The sequence below is a fragment of the Alosa sapidissima genome, chromosome 4 (assembly GCF_018492685.1).
Source record: "Alosa sapidissima isolate fAloSap1 chromosome 4, fAloSap1.pri, whole genome shotgun sequence".
Lineage (NCBI taxonomy): Eukaryota > Metazoa > Chordata > Actinopteri > Clupeiformes > Clupeidae > Alosa > Alosa sapidissima.
This window is the reverse complement of record NC_055960.1, coordinates 29526353-29552280: the sequence shown is the minus strand read 5'-3', so window position 1 is coordinate 29552280 and position 25928 is coordinate 29526353. Positions and strand designations below refer to the sequence as shown.

At 44.8% G+C, this 25928-nt stretch overlaps 4 protein-coding genes across 8 annotated transcripts in view; 1 reads left to right on the top strand and 3 right to left on the bottom strand.

Annotated features, from left to right (window-relative positions):
- Nucleotides 1–9032, bottom strand: part of mapk14b (mitogen-activated protein kinase 14b) — a 27263-nt gene extending 18231 nt beyond the window's left edge. Inside the window, 3 exon segments of the mRNA XM_042088327.1 lie at nt 425–483; nt 2529–2658; nt 8562–9032. Of these exon segments, the coding sequence (XP_041944261.1) occupies nt 425–483; nt 2529–2658; nt 8562–8680 (308 nt within the window). The 5' untranslated portion in view covers nt 8681–9032.
- Nucleotides 9033–10920: 1888 nt separating this feature from the next.
- Nucleotides 10921–15493, bottom strand: tmem167b (transmembrane protein 167B). Its single transcript, XM_042088373.1, has 3 exons — nt 15369–15493; nt 14398–14529; nt 10921–12064 (listed from the first exon to the last, which is right to left on the bottom strand). Exons 1-3 carry the CDS (start codon nt 15376–15378, stop codon nt 11982–11984), a joined length of 225 nt encoding a protein of 74 aa, XP_041944307.1. The 5' UTR covers nt 15379–15493; the 3' UTR covers nt 10921–11981.
- Nucleotides 13137–21895, top strand: LOC121706537 (protein FAM107B). Of its 5 annotated transcripts, none has more exons than XM_042088365.1 (5): nt 13137–13165; nt 18158–18691; nt 19401–19806; nt 21309–21441; nt 21613–21895. In XM_042088365.1, exons 3-5 carry the CDS (start codon nt 19703–19705, stop codon nt 21712–21714), a joined length of 339 nt encoding a protein of 112 aa, XP_041944299.1. In that variant the 5' UTR covers nt 13137–13165; nt 18158–18691; nt 19401–19702; the 3' UTR covers nt 21715–21895. The 5 variants fall into 5 exon arrangements, with proteins under 5 accessions (XP_041944299.1, XP_041944300.1, XP_041944298.1 ...); XM_042088366.1 differs by lacking the exon at nt 13137–13165 and adding an exon at nt 15461–15549 and having other exon boundaries at nt 19427–19806; XM_042088364.1 differs by lacking the exon at nt 13137–13165 and adding an exon at nt 15461–15549.
- A 366-nt stretch (nt 21896–22261) lies between these two features.
- b3galt6 (UDP-Gal:betaGal beta 1,3-galactosyltransferase polypeptide 6) lies at nt 22262–25804 on the bottom strand. The gene is made up of 2 exons (XM_042088330.1): nt 25237–25804; nt 22262–24413 (listed from the first exon to the last, which is right to left on the bottom strand). Exon 2 carries the CDS (start codon nt 24403–24405, stop codon nt 23371–23373), a length of 1035 nt encoding a protein of 344 aa, XP_041944264.1. The 5' UTR covers nt 24406–24413; nt 25237–25804; the 3' UTR covers nt 22262–23370.
- Between the last annotated feature and the right edge of the window lie 124 nt (nt 25805–25928).

Here is a 25928-nt window from a genome sequence, read left to right as displayed (position 1 = left end):
CACAGCAAGCTTCCCTCGTACTCTCCACATCAAGCACTCCAGAAAGAAGACAAACTGCTAGTTAGCTTTAATAAGCTTTAGCCACAACAGCTGACCTTTGACCTACTACTGCATCTTACATCACACATGAGTGTACAGTACAGTGAAAATCAAAAACTTAGCCTTCCCAGGAAACAGGGCTGGATAATGTTGGCTAACATACACCCCCTCCACCCAGAACTTTTAACATTGACTTGCTACAGACAGCCTCTGCCCACAACGATCTTCAAACCCTGTGCAGAGAGCTTGCTAGCGTTAGCCAGCACACACAGTCTCTCTGCACCAGAACACAAAGCTAGTTAGCGCAACGTTAGCATGCATGTGGTCTGTTGCAGAGGCCAGGGATTGCATTAGTTTTGGGGGAGAAAAAAACATGTTTACTCACACGTCGTTAAACTCCTTCAGAGTGACATGGGGGCTGAACACATCCAAGAGGCCGATCACCTGAAACACACACACACACACACACAAACACACGTCGAAGGGTCAAAGATCAAACAGTACAAATACAACTATAATAGTACAATATTTCCCAGTGGATTGATAATGCATCTGTCTGTCTGCAACAATAATCATAGTATTATTCCATCTTACATTTTCTAAGGCCAAGCAGTGTACACGCCAGAGTCAGTGAATAGCATGAGTTTCTGTCACATGTCAGTTGAGAACAACGTCCATGGTAATGTCCACAACTAGCACAATTTAACACAGACCACCAGCTCTGGTAGGGTGTGAGATAACCCTCTAAAAAGGTAAACACACACAAGAGAATCCACAACAGATGGAGGCTACATTACATTCATCCAGAGTCAGCTGTGTGTCCAAGTCAGTCTGGCAGATCAACGGGCATTTACTAATCCCATGACACACACGGGAAATCCCTCGCTGGTAACACATTGATCTGCAGCCCTCAACAGTGAATCACAGTGTGTCTCAGCTCCTGACTGAGGTGGCATGTGTACACACACACGCACACACACGGTGAATGTCGGTCAGAGAACATCCGTGTGTGTTCACCCTCACTGTGGAGTCACCAACAGAGTTCAGCACACAACAGCATCAACACACAGCAAGGGCCATGGGAGAGTGTGTGTGTGTAACTGTGTGTTTCTGTAAATTTGTGAGTGTCTTTGAGCATGTGTCTTTGTGTGTGTGTGTGTGTGTGTGTGTGTGTGTAGGCATGGTTATGGGAGCTATAGCAGCCTTCATGCCCACCATGCCCTCGAGGGATGGGGTGGGTGGCACAGACACCCCCTGCTGGCATACGCCCAGGCAGGGGGCACAGGCTGATGTGATTGGCTGGCTCAGGAGTGCAGGCTGCTGTGATTGGCCAGCTCTTGACAAAAACAAAGAAGCAGGAGCTATGAGAGGGAGAGAAGTCACCTGACAACAGCAGACAAATGAGTCCCATTTCTTCAGGACACACACACACACCTACCTACTCAGGCACACAGGAACAAATACTCACACCAAACCACATACACACACACACACACACACACACACACACACACACAGACAAACCACGGACACACACACACACACATTCCTATTCAACACACAAAACATACACACGCATAGAAACAAACACACACACCACACACAGACAAAACACACACACCCATTCCTATTCAACAGTGACTTGTGCATCAACTCACACCTTTCTGTGTGGATTGTGCCCTTTATTCTGTTAGCTAATGCCACTCTGCAGTGGGTTTGAGCACTCAGGAAGTGAGAGGCCAACACGAGTCTTTTGTGAATTCCCATTTTCGGAGGAGGAGGGCCTCCGTGGGCCGCTGTGTTGCATAACACAGCGAGAGTGTGTCGTGGAGTCAGAAATGCACTCCTACACACACACACACACACACACACACACACACACTGCAGCACACAGGGAGAAATCAGTGGATGTCTCCCCAGCACGCCGGTGCCCTTCAACGCTTTAGTGAGCAGACGTGACAAGTGCCTTCAAGAGTGATCGCCAAGGAAACCAGCTCGTAATGAAAACAAAAACAGGAACTAAACTTCTCCAAGGGCTCCCCCCTACTCAGCTCCTCTGCCAGAGTGTGAAATGTGTGTGTGTGTGTGTGTGTGTGTGTGCGCGTGTGTGTGGGTGGGGGGGGGGGGGGGCGGCACTGTGACATACTGCCTGCAGCCTTGGAGAGAACCACTTCCTACTGATACAACAGGCTAGATGACGCTGCAAGAAACGCTATTGACATTATTGAGATATAAAGACGAGAGTTTACAGGGCAGTGGAGCTGAGGGCACAGAGAGATGTGGAACTGCAGCAGAGGTCGCACCTGTGCATCATCTGAGTTGCACTGACATTTGGAGATAGTGCCTCCACACTTCTTATTGTATACTGCCATGTGTGTGTATTCAGGTGATTTTGTGTGCATTTTCTTAACTCAGGTCATGGCAGGTGTGTGTGTGTGTGTGTCTGTGTGTTCTTCACTCAGGTGTGTGTGTGTGTGTTGGGTACTCACATTCTCATGCTTCATGTGCTTGAGTAGGCGCAGCTCGCGGTACGTCCGCTTGGCGTGGATGATGGACTGGAATGGTCTGGACAGCTTCTTTACCGCCACCTTCAGCCCTATCTTCACATCATAGGCGGAGCTGTTGAACACACACGCGCACACACACACACACACACACACACACACACACACACACACACACACACACACACACACACACCAATTTACTGTTGTTTTCTCCAAGTGATAATACAAAACAACAATACCATGGAGCAGCAGCCTTAATGACCATAAAAGCCAGACAAGTCAATCTAAAAGGGCCCTGTCTGTATCAGCTCTGCTCCATTTGCATGCGTTTAATATCGACTTGGGCACATGATAACATGAGAAGACAATAAATGACGGAAATGTCTATCGTTGTGAAAAACAATCAAAAAGTTTCAGAAACAGCCGGGTGTCTGCACAGAACAATCTCAGGGACATGAATTAGCCGGAGCGATAGTATCCGATTCTGAACACACGCACACGATAGTATCCGATTCTGAGCACCCTGGAGCTGAGAGGCACTGCGCTGGCATCAAACGTTGCGCTCCTGCTTTGTTCCTGCTTCCTGCTTTGGCCATGGTGGTCACCCTTTGACCTATATTTAAATTGTTTTGGCCTTAGGAGTAAACAAGAGAAACTCCAAATTCCACTAAGTTCCCAAAGAATGTCAGGAAGATCACTGGAGATTCCCAGCTGCAGCCCGGATCAGAGGGGTATTTTCTACTTCTGTGTGCACACATTTTTACCCCTGAGTGTGTGTGTGTGTGTGTGTGTGTGTGTGTGTGTTGGGCACACAAAAGAAGCTACTGTATTTTCCAGGGCATTTTTGGACGTCCGTCAGGTGCTGCGGCATGCATGCGCACACACACACACACACACACATACCTCTACGACTGCCAACTGCAAAGGGACAAAGCAGAACAGACCAGATGCCAACGGCAGATCCCAAATGAGGGGACTGCACGGCTTCTGCAAGGATTAAGGGCTGTGTGTGTGTGTGTGTGTGTGTGTGTGTGTGTGTGTACCCCTGCACTGCACTGTAACACTTACTGTAATAGACTCTGCATTGTCTCGCAGCCAAAATGATACTGAAACCTGCAGACAGTGTTCAGGTGTCTGCCTTTTTTAGACATGCTCCCAACGGCCGTCCAGCTCTATTGTGTCTTTAGAGGGATCAGTGGCAGTCTAACAGCGCCTCGGCCACACCTGTAGGGCGCACTGCCTGGGCCTACGCACTGCGTGGGCGGGCGGGCAGAAAGGCTCTTCAAATGCAGTCCAGCCCAGTCCACTTCTACAACTATCTGCCGTTTTCTACTGTAACACATCACAGTGCTGAAACACTAACACATCACAGTGCTGGAACACTGGAACACATCACAGTGCTGGAACACTGGAACACTGGAACACTTCACAGTGCTGAAACACTAACACTTCACAGTGCTGTACATCAGAGTGCTGAAACACTGTGGAATATCACAGAGATAAGATGTGTCAGGAGAGTACTTCTCCAGCAGTACACCAGACATGCGGTTGTTAGTAGACTGCTATATGAGAACACCATCGGTGTTGCTCCCAGTCCAGACATGTGCTATTAGTTAGCCTTCACTGCTTCTCCAAAGACGGGAGAAAGAGGACACCACTCAAGTTGGCGCTGAGCGTTTTCCGAAACCTCACACCCCTCTTCTCCTCTCCCTGGGGAACAATAGATGCCCTAGTTACCATGGCAGCCACTGTGACTGTGGTCAAACTTGTGCGAGTAGTAAGCCTTTGCAGGACGTCACTACGCAGGCCTCACAGATAGAGGCAGGCAATGTTATATGCAACATTAGCTCTCTACAGTCCTACGCGGAGACGACTGTACATCTGCAGGACAGGACAACAGGACGTGTGGCATAACCTGATCAAAACACAACATGATTACACAACATCCTAAAAGCCTGCTGAAGCATGTTTGCCTCATATTTGCATATCTGGAAAAACCCTCAGCGAAACTGCACCTTGAGTTTTTTTTATATGACTCAAAAATTGTAATCAACAGTCTTTTGGACACTGGTCAAAGGGGAGTTCCATACCAATTCTATTTTTTCACATATTCAAATGCATGCTACAAATGCATGCTTCAATTTCAGACAGACATCTGACAAACCAGGCTCCAGATTCCTGGACACCAGCCAAACTCTCCAGTGTCCACTGATAAAGACCTGTTCTGCATAAAAGCTTGTTTGTTCTTCCTATTGGGTGCATCACCCAGAAGGAGACATCAAAATAACGGATAAAATAAAGCCGTGTTCCGCCGCCCACGTGTCCGATCAACAGCAGGCAGCGTAGCAACGGCACAAAGCCAGCGAGGGCAGCTGGAGAGTATCAGTGATGTTTACCGCACAGGATTTTTCCACGAGAGAGCAGAACAGATTGGATTGTGCAACGGAGTGGGGACTTTTGAGGTAGGCTACCAGAGAATGATTTGCGCATCAGACAGGTCACAGAGTGACTCAGGGCCCCAAGGGGACAGCCGTGCAAATCTGCCCTCCAGGCCAAGACAACAACATCTGACCAGCGGAGCGGATGGGTGTGTCTGATGACAGATGCACAACAGCGTTTACATGACACTATTTACTTATTTAGCAAAGATGAGATATAAAGATGAGATGGTGTGACCAGAGCAGGAAAACAGCCAGATTAGGGCCCCATGCAATGAGAACTGTTCTAAGTGGAGTTCTAGCAGTTCTATCAGGCAGAGAGATGAAGAGAGATGGTGTGCAATCAGTCAATGAGCAGGATCACAGACCACAGACCCTTTCAGCAGGGGAGTTCTGAACATTCTAAAAGAATGTGGTACTTTAGATCGTTGATTCTACATTCTACTACATTAACATTAAATCAATACAATCAACATAAAGTTACATCAAGTCACATGCTGTTTTAGCTGGAGTTGGTGAATATGAACTAAGCTGGATGCTGATTTGTTGGGGAGTAGCTATATTACCTCATACCAGAAACTCAGGTTTGGAGAGATTAAGGTGAAGGTGCTACCCACTGAATCAGCATAACAAAATCTACTGCTAAGGTGCGGTTTGAAAAATATCTCTTTAATATCAGATATGTTAAATCAATGCTGGATTTCCTCACCCAGAGTAGATGTTCTAAGTATTACAAAGGTCATTTCTCATCAGTGTTTCCTGTTCTGCTTTCTCATGCAATGATGCAGGCTGGGGATGTGATGGTCCACAGGGACATTATCCCAATTTATTTCTTGCTTTATGACAAAAACTGGGCATAAAATAAAAGTAGTAGTGGTTGTTTTAGTTTGATGCCATATATATATATATATATATATATATATATATATATATATATATATATATATATATATATATATATATATATATATATATATACACTTTATTAGAGATTTAAGTGGTCCACACAGGTCTGAGGTAGGGATCTGACATTCAGAGATTTCGCCATCGAGAGCTGGCATTAAATAATAGACCTGAATATGACCCCCATGAGGTGTCCACTGCTGGTACCCAACTTAGACAAGTCAGCTAAAAGGCACTGAGACTCCTATAGCAGCAGTTCCAATACAAGCTATGTGAGGCATTTAAGAATATTCCTTCCTCGTGTATAGTAGGCCTACATCACCGGGAAAAACATTTCACATTCTTTGGCATTTCCTCATGTACACTACATGGACAAATATTTCACATTCTTTGCTTTTAGTTGTAGTCACTGAGAGAGGTGACATCAGACCCCAGAGAGACCAAACAGCGCTTGAGTTGCAGCTGCGTGCAGACTGACCGGTCTGATTTCTCTCGGCTGATGACACCAGCTGAGAGCAGGGCAGAGTGGAGCGGAGCGTCTGTTTGGTAAGGAATGCCCCAAGCTGTTCCAGCATGTTCCGTGTTGTCTGACGCCCTCTCTGGCTTTGAGTGACGACTCACGTTCCCTCTCTCTGGGTGCCACAGAACCACAGCAAGCCAGTGAGCGAGAAGACAAACGTCAGAGCCTAAACTGGGGCCCTTTATTTTCCACCACAGCAGACGCATGGAAACAAACAGGCTGCTCTATATTTACCCCCCACCCCTCTCTCTTTCTGTCCCAGTCTGGCTCCTTCCAAGTGCTCAGCCCTTTGAAGGAATGGCCTCTGATTTAACGCTGCTGTCCAGGAAACATCAGACACAAGAGCGGCACTGTGGCCTCACGGTCACGCCAGGCAGCTGGCGGAGTCTCCTGCACACCAGATTCCTGATTCCTCTAGGCCACAGTGCCCTTGATGTGGACTCTGCTCCTCCAAGCAACTGGAGAGAGAGAGAGAGAGAGAGAGAGAGAGAGAGAGAGAGAGAGAGAGAGAGAGAGAGAGAGAGAGAGAGAGATACTATGGCCACAAGACCCCGGCCCACCCACACACTCCCTTCCCTCTGCCCCCTCACGGACGGGACATGAACTCGAACGTTGTTGCTGCTGAGCTGATACATGAGTTGAGCTGAGGTGGGGAGGGCGGACACAACGGCAGGGCAGACAAGTGTGTGCGGCGTAATAAATCTGTGCGCAGTAATAGTTTAGACCGAGCGGTGAGTTCAAGTGTGGGACATAATAGGGCACAGGAGAGGTCTGCGAAGGACACCTGCATGGTCATGTTACTTAACGCTGATTATGGCGGAAGGAAAGAAAGGGAAACATGTTGATTTTACATACAAGATAATAGAATTGTGTAGAAATTGTCCCGACGTTGGATGACCTCTTGCTGAGTATTTCGTCATAGGGCTTGGTGCGCATGACCAACCTTGTCATCCGCGAGAAGACCTCCTAATACTGGAAGTATGACTCACAGCCATGGAGTTATTATCACAGCAGACAGTGGGTGACATCATCCCGAGCCCCGTAGTCAAACCTGAGGTAGCCAACAGCATGCACATGCACATGGCACACTTGCAACCAGGCCACAGTCATTCCGCATCGGAGCTCAAAAGGTACGAGACAGGGAGGATACTAGAATAACGGACATGCATACTATAATGCACCCTCTATAAAGCATTGTAGAGCAACAATATCGACAATTCACGAGTAGGCTAATGTAGGCTATTTAGTGTTCACACAAAGGAATCAACGTCTACATCGCTGCCCAGATCCAACTATGGTTCTTGTATGCACTACGATTTTTGTACAACACATTTCACAATAGCGGGACTTCCCAGTTAACACCCCATCGAAGGAAACCACTTTAGCTCCGAGTGAAATGAGCGAGCAACCTTGACCTAAACGGCGACAAACAGTGGCCACTGTCAGCCAACAACACGTTGTTATTCTCAGTTTAAGATGACAAGTTCAGACATGCCGTCATCTCAGTTTACACTCACAAAGCTTTCATAGACAGAAAACTAATGAATACCATACACCGCAAAAGATGCTGTGCCTGACCATCCGTTTCCATGATTCTCCGATTTCCTTTCTGTTAATGTTAGAGCCATATTTAATCCAACCACTAGCATACAGGGGCATAATATCCTAACATCTACATGTGTGCCTTATCAACACAAAAGAAATGATAATCCGCCACACAAATCCGAATAAATAAAGGCATGCGTGGCTACCAAGACAGCAGACATTGCTGAGAGATGTCCAGTGGGGCTCGAATCTAGAAATAGGCTGTGTTCAGTCTTCAATATCATTTGGGAACGGTGTTTAGATGCACGTTGGCAGGGTATGGCTACTACTACAGAGGAGACATGTTAACTGCAGTCGAACACAGTTGAGGCACGACTCTCACAAAACAGATAGCTGAACAGCCTAATGCACCCGAAAACAAGAAACTATTAAGCTAAGTAAACAAGCGTAGTAGGCTCAATCAAAGTACGCTACTCGGCTACAGATTTATATCATTGGGCAACAGTGGAATTTCAATGCGTGCAATGATGAGCCATCGTGAGAGTGAGAGCCAACTATGGCAATAGCTAGTTATGCAATTGAGTTCTGCAGAAAAGGAAATGCATTTACCACACTGATCCGTAAGCCCCCGAGCCTACAGGCGACAGGTTCTGGTACCGCTCCGGGACTTCCCATATTGTTTTGTTAAGCTCCTGTCGGTAGAAAGTGGGTCTATCCTTCTGGGACATTCCTGCCAAGTCGCACGACCCACCACGGCAACAAACAACCGCGTAGAAACTTCTGCTCTCCTTTGATTGCTGGTCGGAAGTCTTCCAAAATTAAATACAAACTACAAGGCGAGTACGAAAGCAGGCCCGGTGGTTAAAATGTGCCTCTGTGCATCAAATCAATGCAGTCGTGCAAGTCTGTCCAAATACGAAGTCGTGCAAACACAAGGGCGAGGGTAAAATCTGCGGTCTGTCAGTGTGGGATCAACTCATAAGGATTTTTCCCGATGCAGGTTTGTTCCGATCCGTCGTGCGTCGTGCCTAGCGTCACAATCCATCTGTGCTCTCGCAACCTGTTCTCAAATCTCGCGTAATTTCAGGCAGTGAAAAGGAGAGTTCGGTTATTTTTTTTATCAAAATTAGCATACATCTCCAACTCAGGTCTTAAGAAAAAGCTGAACAGTATTTGCTAAGAAGCTGGTAAGTTTTAATTGTCTATGGATTCACAGAAGATGAACAACACAAATGCAATCTTGCAGTGTGTGTGTGTGCGTGTGTGTGTCTCTCTCATGACTTGTCATCATGATCAAAACTAATTTACTGCCATATGTTCTGATGCAACTCTACGCTCCAAACATGACTATGCAGAATGACAACAAGCTTATTACAAAACTATTGCCTTAAAATGTATTTTGCATTGTACAACTGTTTTAACTTCTTTGTTGCATACCAGTATATTTTAGCCTAGAAATCTAGACACGCCCCTAGCGGCAGCAAATGGGTCTGGCTCGTCAGGCTAAGTATATTTACTTCTACACTTACGACCGAAAACTCTGAATTCATAATGAAAGCCTCACTGTGATAGATACATGACACAGCAAAAGTAATCAGTAGACTATTTTCACCTTCAGAGTAAGCAGAATGGAAAGTTATACTGTATGATGAATATAAAGAAGTCATGTTTGCCCTCTAGTGGCCAAGTATTGCACCAACGTCTTAGAGAGATCTATTACAGGAGAGTATTGGGAGTGCAACCACCACAAAGCCAGTCAAAACCTGCTGAGTTAGAAAGCAAGTCACAGCACTTTCTTTTGAGTTATTTACTTGTCATTTTGTTCTGTTTCCTATCATAGATTTCTACAAATACAGAGACATTTTATTTATATTATTTTTTCATCTTATTTGTGTTAAATTTGTTTTATGATTTTGTTATTATTGTGATTTTTGAATCACTGCTCCAACCAACATCAGTCAGTCTATCTAACTGATATGTTGAGTTTGGTCATGTCATTCGTTTCTTGGTATAGTTTACTTAGTAATTTACTTAGTATAGTATAGTTTACTTAGTATAGTTTACTTCATTGTTTATGTATTAGACTAGACTAGATGCCAGTTGAGAACGCAAAAGGTCTGGATGGACACATTGATTCATATACTCCTCGGAAGATTGGAAGGTTCCCAGTGGTCACATCATTCTTCCGGCCGCGGAGCGTTCGTGTGCTTCTCTCACGTCATGTGTCAGCTCATGGTGTATGACTGCAGAGCGTTGGTGTGCTTCTATCTCATGTCATGTCGTATGACTGCGTTTGTGTGCTTCTATGTCATGTGTCGTGTCAGCTCATGATGTACAACTGCAGTGTTAGTGAGCTTTGCAGACGGAATATGGGGAAAACATGGACAGCACAACAAAGTCTAAAACATGCACATTAATCATAAATTATTACTTGTGAGAAGGATATGCACATTATAATTGGTAGACATCAAAGTCCACAGACTACAATTGAACTACAAAGTGACGACTTCTGTCTTCTGTCTGCTCATGGTATATGAAGTCTCTGTGGTGGTTGTTATTCTGTGAAGTCCTGTGTGTATGTGCCAGGTGTTTGTGGAGCCAAAGACACATTTCCACTTGATTGGACGATAAAGATTCTATTCTAAAGTGACACAACTGGGCAACTCGGTTAAGAACATTTCCCCCAACTTTCCCACTTGTTGTTCCCACTTAAGGCTGCATTCACATAGACTTTCCCCACAGGATCCCCCCCCCCCCCCAATTATTCCGACACCAAATCAATAAATTAAACTAATAGTTGAGTTTGTTTATGTTTGTCAGGGGGAATAAAACCCTGGGGTTCTTCTAATAGGAGGTTTGTACTTACACTGTGTTATCTTGGCCAGGCTTTGGACTAACTTACATCCTATAGATATATCCTGGTTAAAACGGTACATATGTTTGCATTAAGAAAATTTGTACAATGATGTTCAGGGTTTAACTATATATTTTCTGTGCTTCACAATGTATATACAAATAGTTTCACACTAACATCCAAGTCTTTATGTGACAAGAGCAGATCAGCTGATGGAAAATGTTACAGATAATGAGTGAGTCTGAACGCAGAAGGGATCATAATTGAGATATTAATAAGAAATTACAATCACAAGTAGACAGGTGCAAAAAATGAACATGGAATGAAAAAGCATGAGAAAGTTCTAAAAAACGTTCACTTCCCGATTTCAACTCTTCCTCTTAGTCACAAACTCACATCCGTCTTTTTCTTATGAGCTTGGCATTAAAACACAGTAAAATTGGAGATGGATAGAAATGTTCTATTCTGTCTCAACATATTTCAACATAATCTTGCTGCAATACTTAACCCCAACACAGGGAAGTTGACTACCCACCACCACCCTTCACCACACACCCAGGATCACAGCCCTTCATTTTTAACCACAAGCAGCTTTTTACAAAAAAATGAATTACATGTTGGCAGTCAGTATGCCTGCACTGGTAACAGTTACTAATCCAGCTCTTGCCACAATATCTCTGTAAGTACTGATAGGCAATAAGTCATCTGGCCTACCAGATGGGTTTAATTTACAGAACGAGGAAGACTGAGCTTGAATTCTATTTAGTCATGTGAGATGGCATATTTTATCATAAGGAAAGTCGTAGAGTCCGTATTTACGGGAATAGTAGTTTTTCCTGTCTTGGGACAGAATTCTTGGTTCTGTTCACTGGGCCAAACCTTCGCCTTGTTTTACCCTCCTTGGTTTCCAGAACTCATCTTTAAAGGGGAATAGTTGCTCTGACAAGAACCAACAGGGATGTGTGCACCTGACGGTGAGATTTTTCTCCTTGTGCGGAGAGACTGGTTTCAGGAAAGACGAAGCGGTAGGAATCAAGGACTTAAGAGGTTTGGTGACAAGGCGTTCCAAAAACTGACCAGAGGGGGGCAGTGTTTGCCTGACACACCCCTACACCTCTTGACCACTCGGGGCACATAGTTCACACAACAGTGTCCATGTATGATGTATGCCTCTATCATTTCAGAAAGACCACATAGAAAGCCATTGAGAGACAGGATAACGCTACCGCGAAGTGAAGCCGTGTCCCAATCACCGCCGCTGAAACAGACAGAATAAGAGAAACGACACAAAAACACACATATTAGACATCAAACACACACTCCCACATAGCTGAACATTCAACAGAAACAATACTTATTAGCACTTAAACAACACTAGCGTTACTTATTAGCACTAAACCCACACTAGCATTACTTATTGCTGCAATGTTGAGGAGCTGAAAGCCAACAATTATATTTTCCTGTAGCAGTAGGCTATTGTTCATTGTGTCTATGTGTTTATGGTTCTTTCTTATGGTTATGGAATTTAGCAGACAATTTTGTCCAAAGCAACGTACAAAATAAAACAATACAATAGTTAAAAATTAACAGTAAACAGTTGTAAGAAGTTGATAAGACTACAATAATGTCAATGCAATATATTAGCAGACACCTGTGTCCAGAGTGAGTATCTTGTCTGAATAGTAAGTCTGTATGTATTGTAGGGGTGTAACGGTACACAGAAGTCACGGTTCGGTTCATACCTCGGTTCGGACATCACGGTTCGGTACGAGTTCGGTACAATGGAGGGAAAAGCAAAACAAAAATGCAGAAAGCATTTTTTTTTGTACAATTCTCAGGCTGTACCACCTAGTGTCATACAGTCTCTTCCCTGAGCTATCTGCAACAGCCTGAAGTGTGTAAGATGTAGGCTAAACAGTACAATAAGTACCCAGACTCCATCTGTAACTTGTAAACAAAATAAAACAATCAGCTATAAAACTGAAAATAGGCCTACAGCATCTCTTATTTCTGAAATTACATAGAAAAAATATTTTTTAAAAATCCACTTAAGCAAGACCTTCAACATCTGTGTTAAGTTGTATATGGAAGGGTCTACAATTTGCCTCAATATTTTTCATTGTGTGTAAAGTAATAATCTAACCTACTAACTGAAAATATCACACTATTTTGCCTTTTTTTAAAAAACGAAATTGCTCCTTTCATTTCATAAACAGACTATAACTAGAAGTCACGTGACTTTGCCCTTTGACGTTAACTCACCGTAGCATGGTTTGTTTATTAGCCTGGTTAGCGTTGTCACTTTACTGTCTATGCACTTAACACTACCAGCTCCTCATGTGAGAAGTTACCCCAACAGGTAATTACCACGCGATTTACATAGCTTTCTGTCATTACGAAATCGTTTAATTTAAGCCATAGGTTTTGGCCCTATTTGTATATGTATCCAAAGGCTGCTGAAGCGCAGGGGAAGTTTTTTACCCCTCGTTTCAGTGATTGGTAGCCTACATCATCTGGGTGATGGCTTCAAATATGTGTAGCATTTTTTCCACTCACATACCCAACAACTGCTGAACAACGCCGACACAGTTTCATCTTATCCACCACTCTTTTGCCTGTACTAACGTTACTTCTAAACTTGCGATCTTAAAGAGACCAGCGGATCCTCTAACTCTTGTGGGTCGCCACCACTCGCTTAGTGCTGCTATCTCTGACTGACTGACTTGACCGACGACCTGACAAAAAAAGAACATAGGCGCCAATCAGAGCTAAGGCGAGGCTACAGATTAGAGTTAGGTGTCGCTAAAGAACTACCGTAACTCTCGCTACTTAACAGTAATTGTGCATGACTAATTAATCCGCACACGAGTTTTATGTATTTTTATACCGTGTATTCTCCGTGTAAATTCATGCACCGAACCGTGACGCCCGTACCGTTTCGGTTCAATACGAGTGCACGAACCGTTACACCCCTAATGTATTGCATGTGTACATTGTCTACTATCTATATATTTTACTGGTAGAGTGGCACCAACAGCCTGAACCAGATTTATTGTATATGTAAATATGCTGATTCTCATTCTCAGCCTCTGTGCACTATCTTACTTGAAGTCAGCAAATCAGTTTCCTTGTTGACCAGCTTGTTGACATGGCTGTCCACAAGCACTTCAAGATGAGTGCTGTAGTTGTACCAAAACATAAGAAATACAATGTATGCGAGTCTTAATGTCCGTGGGTGGCTCTAAGGAGCACTGCTGTGTGCCACTCTGCTTGGCTTCAAGTCGTTATAAAAGCGATTTTAGCTTCCACCTTTTTCCTAAAAATGCCAGTCTAGTTCAGTGGGTGCACAAAATAATGAGGGAAGGATTTACGGTGAGCACACGTTTTCAGGTGATGTTGACAGCGATGTCAACGAACAGGAAACTGATTTGCCGACTTCAAGTAAGCTCGTGCACAGAGGCCATAATGAGATAAAGCAATAAAGGAATATTGACTATTCAATGTAGATATTCATCTAAACAAAGAATGAACGACACACAATCAATGTGCAGTTGTCTGGTGGTGACTGCATATGATTTAGGCCTAACCAACCTTTATAAAAGACGCCCCACACCCCTTTCTTCTCTGACAGCAACCAACTGTTGAGTCGGGGGACCTTTTTGAGGTATGCACATGTGCAAATAAACAGGAGTCCAAACACCAGGATCCCGTCAAAAGAGTATACTGTGGAAAGACAACATATTAAAGTTACAAACGAATGCAAAATAAGGTAAACATATTAGGCCGAAGAGTTAGGCCCGCAAGCTAAATAAACTTATGTGCTAACGTTATACTTCACACAAAGCACCATAACATTTTGTGACCCTTTATAATCATGAGATTCAACTCAAATATTTGTACATAGAAGAATCCATTAGAAGAGGCGAATGCACAAAACACAAATCTCCATAGCTCTGGGTGTTGATCTTGGCGGAACCAGTCTGACAGCTCAGCTGGCCAAGCCAACAGCAGGGAAATATATAGGACTGCCACCGCCGACCCAGTCTTAACTTTAACGTTGCCAAATTAACTTTTAATACATTTTAGTAGAATTTACTAATATGGGGGAATTACAGCCCTTAAACGTATTCGAAGTCGCTATTACCAGCTCCCTTTCCAATTATTCCAACAGTGTTAATTCGCTATGCTAACGACAGCTGTGCTAGCAGCTAGCTAGGAAGAAATTTGTTTTCACTCGGCATCTGTTTGTCTGACGATAGCGGTCATGTCGTTTTTAAAACAATGTTTTCTCATAAACTGCCAGATATAGAACAAAACGTTATATAATGACACCGTTATCCAAGCAGTCCAGTAAAAAGTAAATCTTGTAACCCATAAAGATTCGCACAGCCTTGCAAATGGCCCAGGCCACGTCTTCAAAAATCTGTAGCTAGCCAGCCTTAGCTAATGAGCTAGATTCTCAGTTTGATGTCACCTAGTGTGAAGCAAACAAGCCGTGATGGGCTATGGCTCATATGAAACAAATGTCCAAATAGTATAACGTTACTTCCCCTACAACTCACCGTTTGTCATTTTTGCGAGTCAGTGTTATTTTTTATTCTGATGATTTCCCGTCTATTTACCATCCATGCTACCCATCCACCCCTAGTTACAACCATACAACTCAACTAGCTAGCTTGAAGCTTCTACAGACATGGAGAGCAATCCACTGACGAAAAGTGGATTGGGAAAAATGGAACTAGGGTGAGTAGCAGATACCAGAAAGCAAAAGTCGATTGCATAGGACAGCATGTAAAAGACATATTTTAGTTTCCTTGCATTCATTCGTTTCCTTATTGTTATTTATGGCAATATGTTGTTCACATTGTCTCTCAAGATTATGAAGATTAAATTAGGCCTATTTAAAATCTGTTTCAGATTGTTTGTGGGCTAGATCAGTGGTTCTTAACTGGTGGGTCGGGACCCAAAAGTGGGTCGCGGAACCATTCTGGGTGGGTCGCGGAGCTTGTGGTTAAAAAAAAAGAAGAAATCGCCCATTTCAAATAGACTTAAATTGAGATGAAATGGTGCAGAATCCACAGTGTGCGATGTTCACAATTGCTGGAACATGAGTAAAAATGCCTCATAATAAAGTACACCTGTCAAAGACAGACCTGTCAAGTACTTTAAGGTGACATCAGGAGTTGGAGACTTCACAAATGTAATGCCAAACCGCATGTTCCAAACAAATAGGCCTACAGGCACTTCGCCTTTCTTAGCATGTAGCTCACCAAATCTGTTGTCTTGAACGCTATAAAATATATATGGGTCGTGACTTCATGAACATGGGAAATTGTGGGTCCCAAAGCCAGACCAGTTAAGAACCACTGGGCTAGATCAAAGATATAGAACAACTTAAGCACTCTGAATAAACTCTAGCTAAGATCGGCTCTATACCGTTGTGGGTGAACCCAGACGAATCTGAAAGTGCATTTTAATTTGTTCTGCAGATCCACCCGGTACCTCTCCAGTTCATAGCGATTTTTCAAAATCACTGAGAAAGCACGAACCAATCACAACCACTTATCCGGGATGGATATGCACATCTGTCTCTTCATTGCACAAGTACTTGCCAGTGTGTGTCTGCCGTGCAACTTGTGTGCAGTGCTTTAAGACAAGTCTACAGCAACAGATAAAGTACCATTATCGGCCAGATTGCATCGCTTTTTGAGCACTTATCGGGCATCTATTTTGGGTAGAAATGCGCGTACGCAATGCTTCACGAATTCACTTCATTTCGCTCCGCCTAGCTCCACTCATCCATCTGGAACCGATCCATTGGAATGGTGTTTCAGAAGGCTGGACCTAATCAAAAAATGCTTGCATATGATTGAATAAGCCACTTGTCCGTCATCTATTGACGTGCTACTTCAACCACTCACATCGAAGCCAACCCGTGACGCTGATAACAGTCTCACGGTCGCTTCTCCACTACGTCACATCTATGAAACTCCCGCCCTGCGTCCTGATTGGCTGAACCATAGTCGGTTGCAGAAATCACTCTCAATGGAAGAGGTCCCAGATGGATGTGAGTGAAGCTAGGCGGAGCTAAGCGGAACGAAATTCATCTGGCGAGGGTCAGGTTAGTAGGTTTGCAGAATTAACTTGAATGCATACGTTTTTAACAAATTAGCGCAGCGGGGTTATGATGCTAATCAGATTTAAGCACAATTTAGCCTTCTAGTCGTCTTCTTTGCCTTGCAGGATTGTTAATGTTGTCTTTAAACATACATGTAGGTTCGTTGAGAGACAGAGAAACAAGGAGAGGCTTTACAAAGGTGCACATAGCTCTACAATGAAAGAATTCCATCCAATTGAAATAGTACAACATGGAAAATCATTGTGTGGTGGTCAATGTTGATATTGTGGTGGGACGCCACAAATTAAGATAATGTATGGGAAACACTAGTATCCTTGCCTATTTTAAGTGGGTACTGAGATGGTGATGCATAGACTACACCACTGCTAGGTGTCTGTGTGTATATCTTTGTAAGTGTGCATCTGTGTGCTTGTCTGTCTGGATGTGTGTGCGAGTCCAGAAAGAGTTTCATCCTCCCTGTCTGTCAGTCTATTTGTTGATCTGCCTGCCCACCTGCTCGCCTGTATATTTGCCTGTCTGTCTGCCTGCCTGCCTCTGTGTCTCTATCTGTCTGCCTGCCTGCCTGTCTGTCTGATATCCCCCTCCCCCCCGGCAGAGCGAAACTCTGGCTCAGCCTCAAACTCGGCATCTGGCTGTGTCTGCCTGGCTCCTAGCTCTAGGACTGCAAGTTCCTCCCATACCCACTGTGGCATTTGACCATCCATACGGTCTAACACCACCAGAGGATGGCCAGCGCAGGAGGGATGTAGTGCAAAGAAACTTATTTATGGAAATGGATGTGGGGGCAGCCGTGGCCTACTGGTTAGCGCTTCGGACTTTGCCGCGACCCCGACCCCGACCAGTAGGCACGGCTGAAGTGCCCTTGAGCAAGGCACCTAACCCCTCACTGCTCCCCGAGCGCCGCTGTTGTTGCAGGCAGCTTACTGATTAGTGTGTGCTTCACCTCACTGTGTGTTCACTCACTGTGTGCTGAGTGTGTTTCACTAATTCACGGATTGGGATAAATGCAGAGACTCACGGGATCAAAAGAGTATATATACTTATACTTATACTTATAGTTCAAAATCTTATAGATTCTAGTTAGGCTTTTGGGAAAACAGAAATAGCATTTCAGGATGTTTGTTTTCATACCTGGAGATTATTACATTTTCTTTTTCTCAGAGATTATTTTTCATTTTTATTTTCAAGTATGTTCTCTTCATTCCATTCCAGGTTCTGCTGTAAGTCAATGAGAATCACATTGAACTAATTAGCCTGGGAGAGGATAGAAGCGCAATCCTTACTGCTGATGGACACATGGTGGTCGCTGAGGTCGCAAATCCCTCTGGTGACAGTATAGGGGCTGAGACAGGCAGCTGTGCTGAGAGGTCATCTGCAGTGAGGCGGCTCGGTTCCGCTCCACAGCACCAGCGCAGGTGGCCAGAGTGGGAGCCACCATATGGGCCCCACCAGCCAGACAGCAGGCTGACCTAACGACCCCACCTGGCGGCTCCCTTTTTGTTGGGCGGGTGGAGGTGTGATTACAGCGCTAATCTGATTGTAGTAAGGGGTTTCTGCGCGAGCATCTGCTGAGATGGGACTTCATAACTGAGCAGAGGAGGAGAGAGACATTCGTGAGAGGGAGAGCAAGCGAGCGCGTGTGTGTGTGTGTGTGTGCCTGCTGGCGAGAAGTCCCAGGGAGGCACCTGCATCACTTTACAGTGGACCTTCAACCTCATTAATATGCTTATATATGAAACAGCAAAGGTGAGTCTGCCGTCAGCCATGCAGTTTAATGACAGTGAGTTGTTTTGGCTGATATTTTGTTGACTGTGTTTTGCCATAAGAGCTGCAACGATTAATCGTTTTTTTGCCGACTATTAAAATAATCTTAATTTTGATAATTGATTAATCGGTTTGTGTCATTTTTTAAGGGAAATACATCAAAATTCTCTGCTTCTTATTACAGCTTTACTTACTCTTGTATGACAGTGAACTAAATATCTTTGGTGTGTGGACAAAACAAGGCATTTGAGCTCTAATTCTGAGCTCTGGAAAACAATGATTCACCATTTTCTGACATTTTATCGATCAAATAACTTGATTAATCAAGAAAATAATCAGCAGATATCGACTATGAAAATAATTGTTAGATGCAGCCCTATTTGCCATTTTGCCTTCATCTTTATCACATTCATAAATGCTATATAATATCAGTTGTCTAGACCAGTGGGCGAGTGCCTACTCTATGTGAGTGGTATAAATGGCTGAAGTGGCTTTGGATAAAAGTGTCAGCTGAATGACTACATGTAAATGTCAGACGATGAAATATGGCACATGCTATAAGAACAGTGAATGAGGAATTAATGTCATTTCTTTCTCTCCGATTATGTCAGACAATGCCATAGAAGAGGTATCACTCTATCTCAAGTCTTCATATTTTTGTAAAATAGCAGTGTCATTGCTTTCCATCCAGAAAGAGCAACCCATTTCACTCCCCAGCAGTTTGAACCCCAGGAGATATCGCAGCTTCAGCTGTCAGACGTTCTGATTGAAGAGCTTGTGTCGGTGTGCCAGACTGCTCTCTCCATACCGTGAGATCCTTGTCTCGGTGTGCCAGAGTTATCTCCGTTCCGTGAGGTCCAGTCATCTCCGTTCCGTGAGGACCAGCCATCTGTGTTCTGTGAGGTGTTGTCTTCTCCGTTCCGTGAGGACCAGCCATCTGTGTTCTGTGAGGTGTTGTCTTCTCCGTTCCGTGAGGACCAGTCCTCTCCAGAGATGGCTGAGCCCGAGCTGATTGAGGCCAGGAAGTTGGTCCACCCCACCCTTGAGTCCCCCATACACAGACGCCTACTCCGAGAACTGCTGCTCACACACAAATGGTGAGGGAAATGACATTCACAACCAAGCCACACTCTCTGGTAGTTTCTCATTCTATAGGAATGGTGATCAATAAGACTTAGTTATGACTTTATTTGTAATCGTGTTTTTATTTCATTTATTCAGAAAGAGTTTGATTGAACCTGGTTCCATTATACTGTGATGAGTTTTTTTTTTTTAAGTGTCCATAATCAATCTACAAAATGGTTATAACATGAACAGTCTATAGCACCCATGTGAGGAGATCATAGATGATGTGCATACTGATGATTACCCAGTGATGTACAGGTCAAAGTGCATGGTTCGTGTGTGTACATGTAGTTATCAGCACTGGACTGACTGCCCTCCTCAGAAACAGTGAACTGGTTACTATGGTTACTATGCTTTATATCATGAACCAGAAGCCAATTGTGCATTGTGTGTTCTCTCTCTCTCTCTCTCTCTCTCTCTCTCTCATTCTCTCTCTCTCTCTCTCTCTCTATCTGTGTATTCTATTTTGTTGGAACAAAAGGAAAGGACAAAGAGTGCTTACTGACGTACTTACTCTGCAGACATGCCATATGTTTACAGACCACAAGTCATGTCTGTTTAAATCATGTTCGCTTCTCCGTAATGGTTTAAAGTGAGGTATATAGCTTACCTTGGCATTTAACTTTACGTTTACAAAGGTATTTCACCTTATTTATTTATAATGAAAGCTCACATGTACTCGAATCACTAGCTTAATGCACACACACACATACACACACACACACACACACACAATCACAACACTTATACCCAAAAGTTAACACTATAGTGCACACTGAGTCCCAATACAACAGATGACAGCAACAGGTTCTAGTGCTGACGTAGAGATGTGTAGCAAACAAACTGCTTAACCGAGCACAAGCCTCCAAACACTAATGACACAAGGGAACCACAAAGGAAAGCAGCCAACTGTTTTTGTTTATATGGAGTTCAGAGTAGCCTTAGTTCATCTGGCCAAGTGGCCAATCCATTAGGGGATCAGGAAGAGCGTCTTACCCAGAAACAGACCTCTCAAGCTGGACTGCAGCACAGCAGAACAGCCCTGAGCAGGCTTGGATGTGCAGAGTTTGACCTGGGAGCCTGGGCTTATTATGCAGAGAGAGTTGTGAGCCAAGCCAGCAGATCTCTCTTTCCTTCTGTCCCTCAGTTCTTACGTGCTCACAGACAGTTGTGTTTGTGTCAGTCTTGGTTTTTGTACATTTGTCTCCCTCTGCAGTCAAATGCAGCACTGCTAGGGCCTTATTCTGTCAGTAAAGCAACAGACAGTAACTGTTGACTATTTTGCTCATACACAGAGATTCAAATGTGATGGCTGGTGAAAACCAGTTTAAGTTCATCAACTTCAGTGGTTTGATGAAATCATGTCCAACCTGAGCCAGAAAACAGCATTTTTCTAGCTTCAGACTGAAATGTTATGCACCCTCATGAATGACGTGTGATAATGCTTTCATCATCACATGAATGCTGCCTGCAGGGGACTGTTGCCAGGGGAGAGATCAGAACTTCAGAAGGTTCTAGAACAGAGACTGGAGAAGTGCAGAGAGCAGGCACAGCCCATGTCAGACCTGGAGATGGAGCTACGCAAGCACAGGGAGAGGCTACTCACAGTACGTTTAACAGGAATCCCAACCATACATCATTTAAACATTTTTATAGCCCAATCACCCCCCCCCCCCCCTTAATTAATCCTACCATACATAAAGTAATGTCTAATAAACCCATAAATAAGAGCATGTTAGCAGGTGTGCTTTGTTTACTTTGTTTGTTTTGTTTGGCAGTATGAGCTGGAGGAACAGAGACGCATGAAGGAGCAGCAAAACCTTCCAGAATTCATCCGAGTGAGGGAGAACCTCAGGCACATCCAGGTGTCGGGCCACTGACAGAATACACACACACACTGGGGATCAAGACACAACACATCATCAGGATTGCTGAGATTGTTCCTGAAAACGTTCGTATGTTTGTATTGAAATCACGCTGATGTACTGATGTTTCATTTCATTTCTGGGGGGTATTCCAAGTATGTGGTTTAGTGACAAACCTGGGTAAGTTGACTCATAGTAAGTGGTAAACCTTAGAAGAGCTGTATGGCTTCATTCTCCTAACAAAACAATGCCATAGGGCTCCTGTTGTAGGAGGTTTAACACTTACTTACCCAGGTTTGTCACTAAACCACGCACTTGGAATACCCCCCTGTTCACCTGTTCAAAAATCTGTTTCTTTACACTAGACGGACACACCCATATTGTTCTTAACGGAGCCGATAACTGCAATAGCTTTATGATTTGCTGTATGTTTCTTTTTTTTGACGGATGATAAAAATAAACGTGACTTTTTTATTTCCCATCATGACACTCGTGCAAAAGGATTGATATAATTGACAAAACAATGAAACATCTGCATAAAAAAGTAGAAAACACATATATGGACACTTTAAAAAAAAACATTTTAATAACCTGTAAAATATTCAAGGACACAATCATACTCAAAGTTATCAGGCCACTGGTTATGCAGAGTTGTTTTGTTGTTGCATAATTCCATTTCAAATACATACATCCCACAGACTGGAGGACACCAAGCACAGTTTAAAGTCAAAGAATGTGATCTGAACGGAGGTCTGCGTCACGATCCCAGAGATCCCCAATACTCTGAGACCATGCTGTTCTGTATGTGCTCGGTAGAATGACCGAGATAAAGTGAGCGTGTGACAAACAATCAGCAGTCAACCTTGTAGTGAACGTTGGTGATGCCGTGTGGGTTTCTTATCCCTTTGGTGGTGAAGAATGAGGTCAGTGATTGATATGAATCTGGTGAAATGGCATGGGGGGCGTGGGGGCATGCTGTCATACAGCATTGAGCCCTTCAACCCTCATTCAGCCCTTCCATAGCCCCCTGGGCCAACCTGTGCTTTTATATTTCACAGAAAGGGAGAAAGGGGTTCAAACACATAAAGCCTCTGTGCTTTAAAGCATGAAGGGTCTTTGTAAACACAACATTCACACGTTCACACACGTGAGGCATCTAACAGCACACTTGAAGCAGGTGTGGAGGAATGGCAGATGAACCCAGCCCCCTCTGAACCAGGGCGGAGAAGCTGAAGCCTACAGACAGAGGAAACCCCACAGCAACAACAGAATCACTACAGCTCTATATGGCTGGGGGTTGGGATGCACTGTGCTTCAGCAGCCAGAGGGGATTCAGCTTTCACATTAGAGGAGTGAGATTTGGCCCATGTCCTCCTGACAACCACCTACAGTCACCACTCCACTCCACTCCAGTCCAGTGAGACAACCGTGTTGGTGGTGGGAGTGTCCAAAGTCCTCCGTGTTATTAAATGATAATAACAAACTCAGAGCTCCTAAAGCCCCACTGACCCTTCCCCCTCCCCCAGGTCTCCCATGACATCTCCCAGCATGACCCACATTCACCCACACAACTACTCAGGGCCAAGCCCACATCACCGGATACAATAAATAAATAAATAACAAACATGGCAATGTGAACCAGAGTCCACCCAGGGGCTGAGAGGTATGAGATCAGGGGATGCCGTCCTTGCGCTGGCAGCACTGCGAGGGCGGCACGCTCCAGTCGTAGATGTAGGACAGACGCAGCTTGACCTCCTCCTTGCACAGGCGGCCGTCGCGCTGCAGCGTCTGCTGCTTCTCCAGCATGTCCTCCAGGCTCTGCTTGTGCGTCACCAGGTACTTGTTGCTGCAGCCGCGCGACTTGTACTCCGTGTCGAAGCGCGGGTCGTGGAGCCGCTTGACGTCCACAGGCGCCAGCCAGGCGCCCAGCGACACGTCCTCGCTCTGCCACGTCTTCAGGTAGGCGGCGTTGAGGCGCACGTAGCGCACCAGGTCGGCCGAGAGCACGTAGCCACCGCCCAGGGCGTACGGCAAGTAGTAGTCGCACAACTCCCAGGTGCTCTCCTTCCACTTCCCCGCTGCCTTGACCCGTCCACGTCCAGAGAAGAACCCCCAGTAGAGGCGGTCGGTTCCGACCGCCGCCGCCTCACGCGCCTTCAGCTCCTCCTTCAGCAGGTCCAGCCGGGCGAACGTGTCGTCGTCGGCCTTGAGCACGTAGTGGAAGTCCACGCTGCGGTCCAGCCAGGAGTACATGTGCAGCAGCTTGGCCGTGAGGTTGTCGTACGAGTCCCGCAGCTCGGGCAGCAGCAGCAGGTCACGGTGGCGCGTCTGCTCCGTGCCCAGGCTCTGCAGCTCCTCGGGCGCCAGACCCTCCGTGCCCACCACGAACAGCGCCAGCACGTCGGGGTCGCGCCGCGACAGCCACGTGCTGCGGATGATGCTGCGCCGCTCAGTGTACTTGGGGCCCGTGGTGATCAGCACCACCAGGAAGGCAGAGAGCTCTTTGGCACGAGGGGGGGCATCAGCGTGGTCGGCAGCAGCGGCGACAGCGCGCGCCTCGGCGTGAGGAGCCTGGCCAGGGGAGTCTGTCTGCTTTAACGTCTCAGAGGTGCACTTGGCCAGGAACACCAGCACCACAGCGAAGAGGCAGAGCACTCCGATCACCAGCGCAGTCTTGTGTCGGCACAGCAGGCGCACCAGATTCATGATGTTGCCTAAAAGAGAGGAGAGGCAAACCAAAACATGATGTTGCCTAAAAGAGACGAGCGTCTGTTGAGAATGCCACCAACAGGGCAGTGATGGATGTTGCAAAGACTAACAGTTTGTATCATGAACCTTGTAAAGCCATTTACTTCTGCTGTCAACCATCTACAAAGACCATGACAAATCATTACCTGCCAGCCACTGAGAAAAAGATTACTTCCGGCAAAATGGGCAGATCTGAATGGACTTTACTGGACTTCACTAAATGGACTAGAGTTTTCAATTCATACAACTAATATGAACGCCAGGAAATAATTTATGGATATGGGGAAATTACAGTAAAATGGTTACAGCAACAATGACAAGATACAGTGTGTAGTTTTTCGTCTCTATTATACTGTGCATGTGCACAAAATATATTGCACTATTTCAACGGCTTGTTTAAATATCGACATATAGTTCTCAATCCCAGAGACATGTATACATTTCAAGTAGCCGAAATGGTATAGCATAAAGATTAGTGATGCTAATGTAGGATATTAGCTAATTGTCCATATGGTTATGACGACAAAGCCAAATACAACTGCTTTGCCTTCGTGTTTCGACTTGACGTGAACTTTATGAAATCTATAATAACTAAAATGAAATATGTAGCCATAATAAAGATCGGCAGACAAGGAGGTACGGGTCAAATAAATGTTAATTAAAGAGCGTTCCACACTAATGTTGAATAACATTAGGCTACCTAAGCAATGATTGCTTGCTAACAGGCTAACTAGTCTGGCTAACACAGTCAAATGCGAATAAATGTGAGGACAAGGATTTGCACTGTACCTGGCAGTGACAAACAACATTAACGAAACATGTAACGTTGGAAGACGTTATAGTGTCGAGGTCTCATTGTGCATCCATGGAGAAAGAAGCTAATGCTACTACGATGGCTCGGAAGCCTGCTACAGCTAGTTAATGAAGACTAGCAACTTGCTAGTTCAGTTAGCCAATAATATCGCTAACCCAACTGAGAAAGAACATTAACACTTCTGATGATATACATATATGCCGCGCATTTTAAAGCCTTTGGCAAGTTTCTTCCCCCATGGCCAGTCAATCACCACAATATTGGGGGTAAAACGAAAGGCAGGCAAAGGGCAGCGAAGAGGGGCTACGACTACGTTGCATTATCCTGACAGTCCCGACATATGTAGATCCATCGCTGCTGACTTGTACATTGTCCCACTCCCTGCCTGTGCCCTGCCAACAGAAATCTCTCTCTAACGATGACGCAGGCACTGTTCAGCAGAATTACAAGTGTTTCTATTTGCATAGTGCGCCATCTCGTGGATGAACATGATGGTTGTGATTATGAAATCTGTAATCAGACATCATGCAAGCTGCACCCATAAATGAACTAAATAAATTGATTACTTTGTATCAGACTTTGTTGTATCAAAGAAACGACGCAGTCTAGAATTATTATTTTGTATCAGCGTGTTGCTATGATACTCCATTGTTATGCTGGCATGATG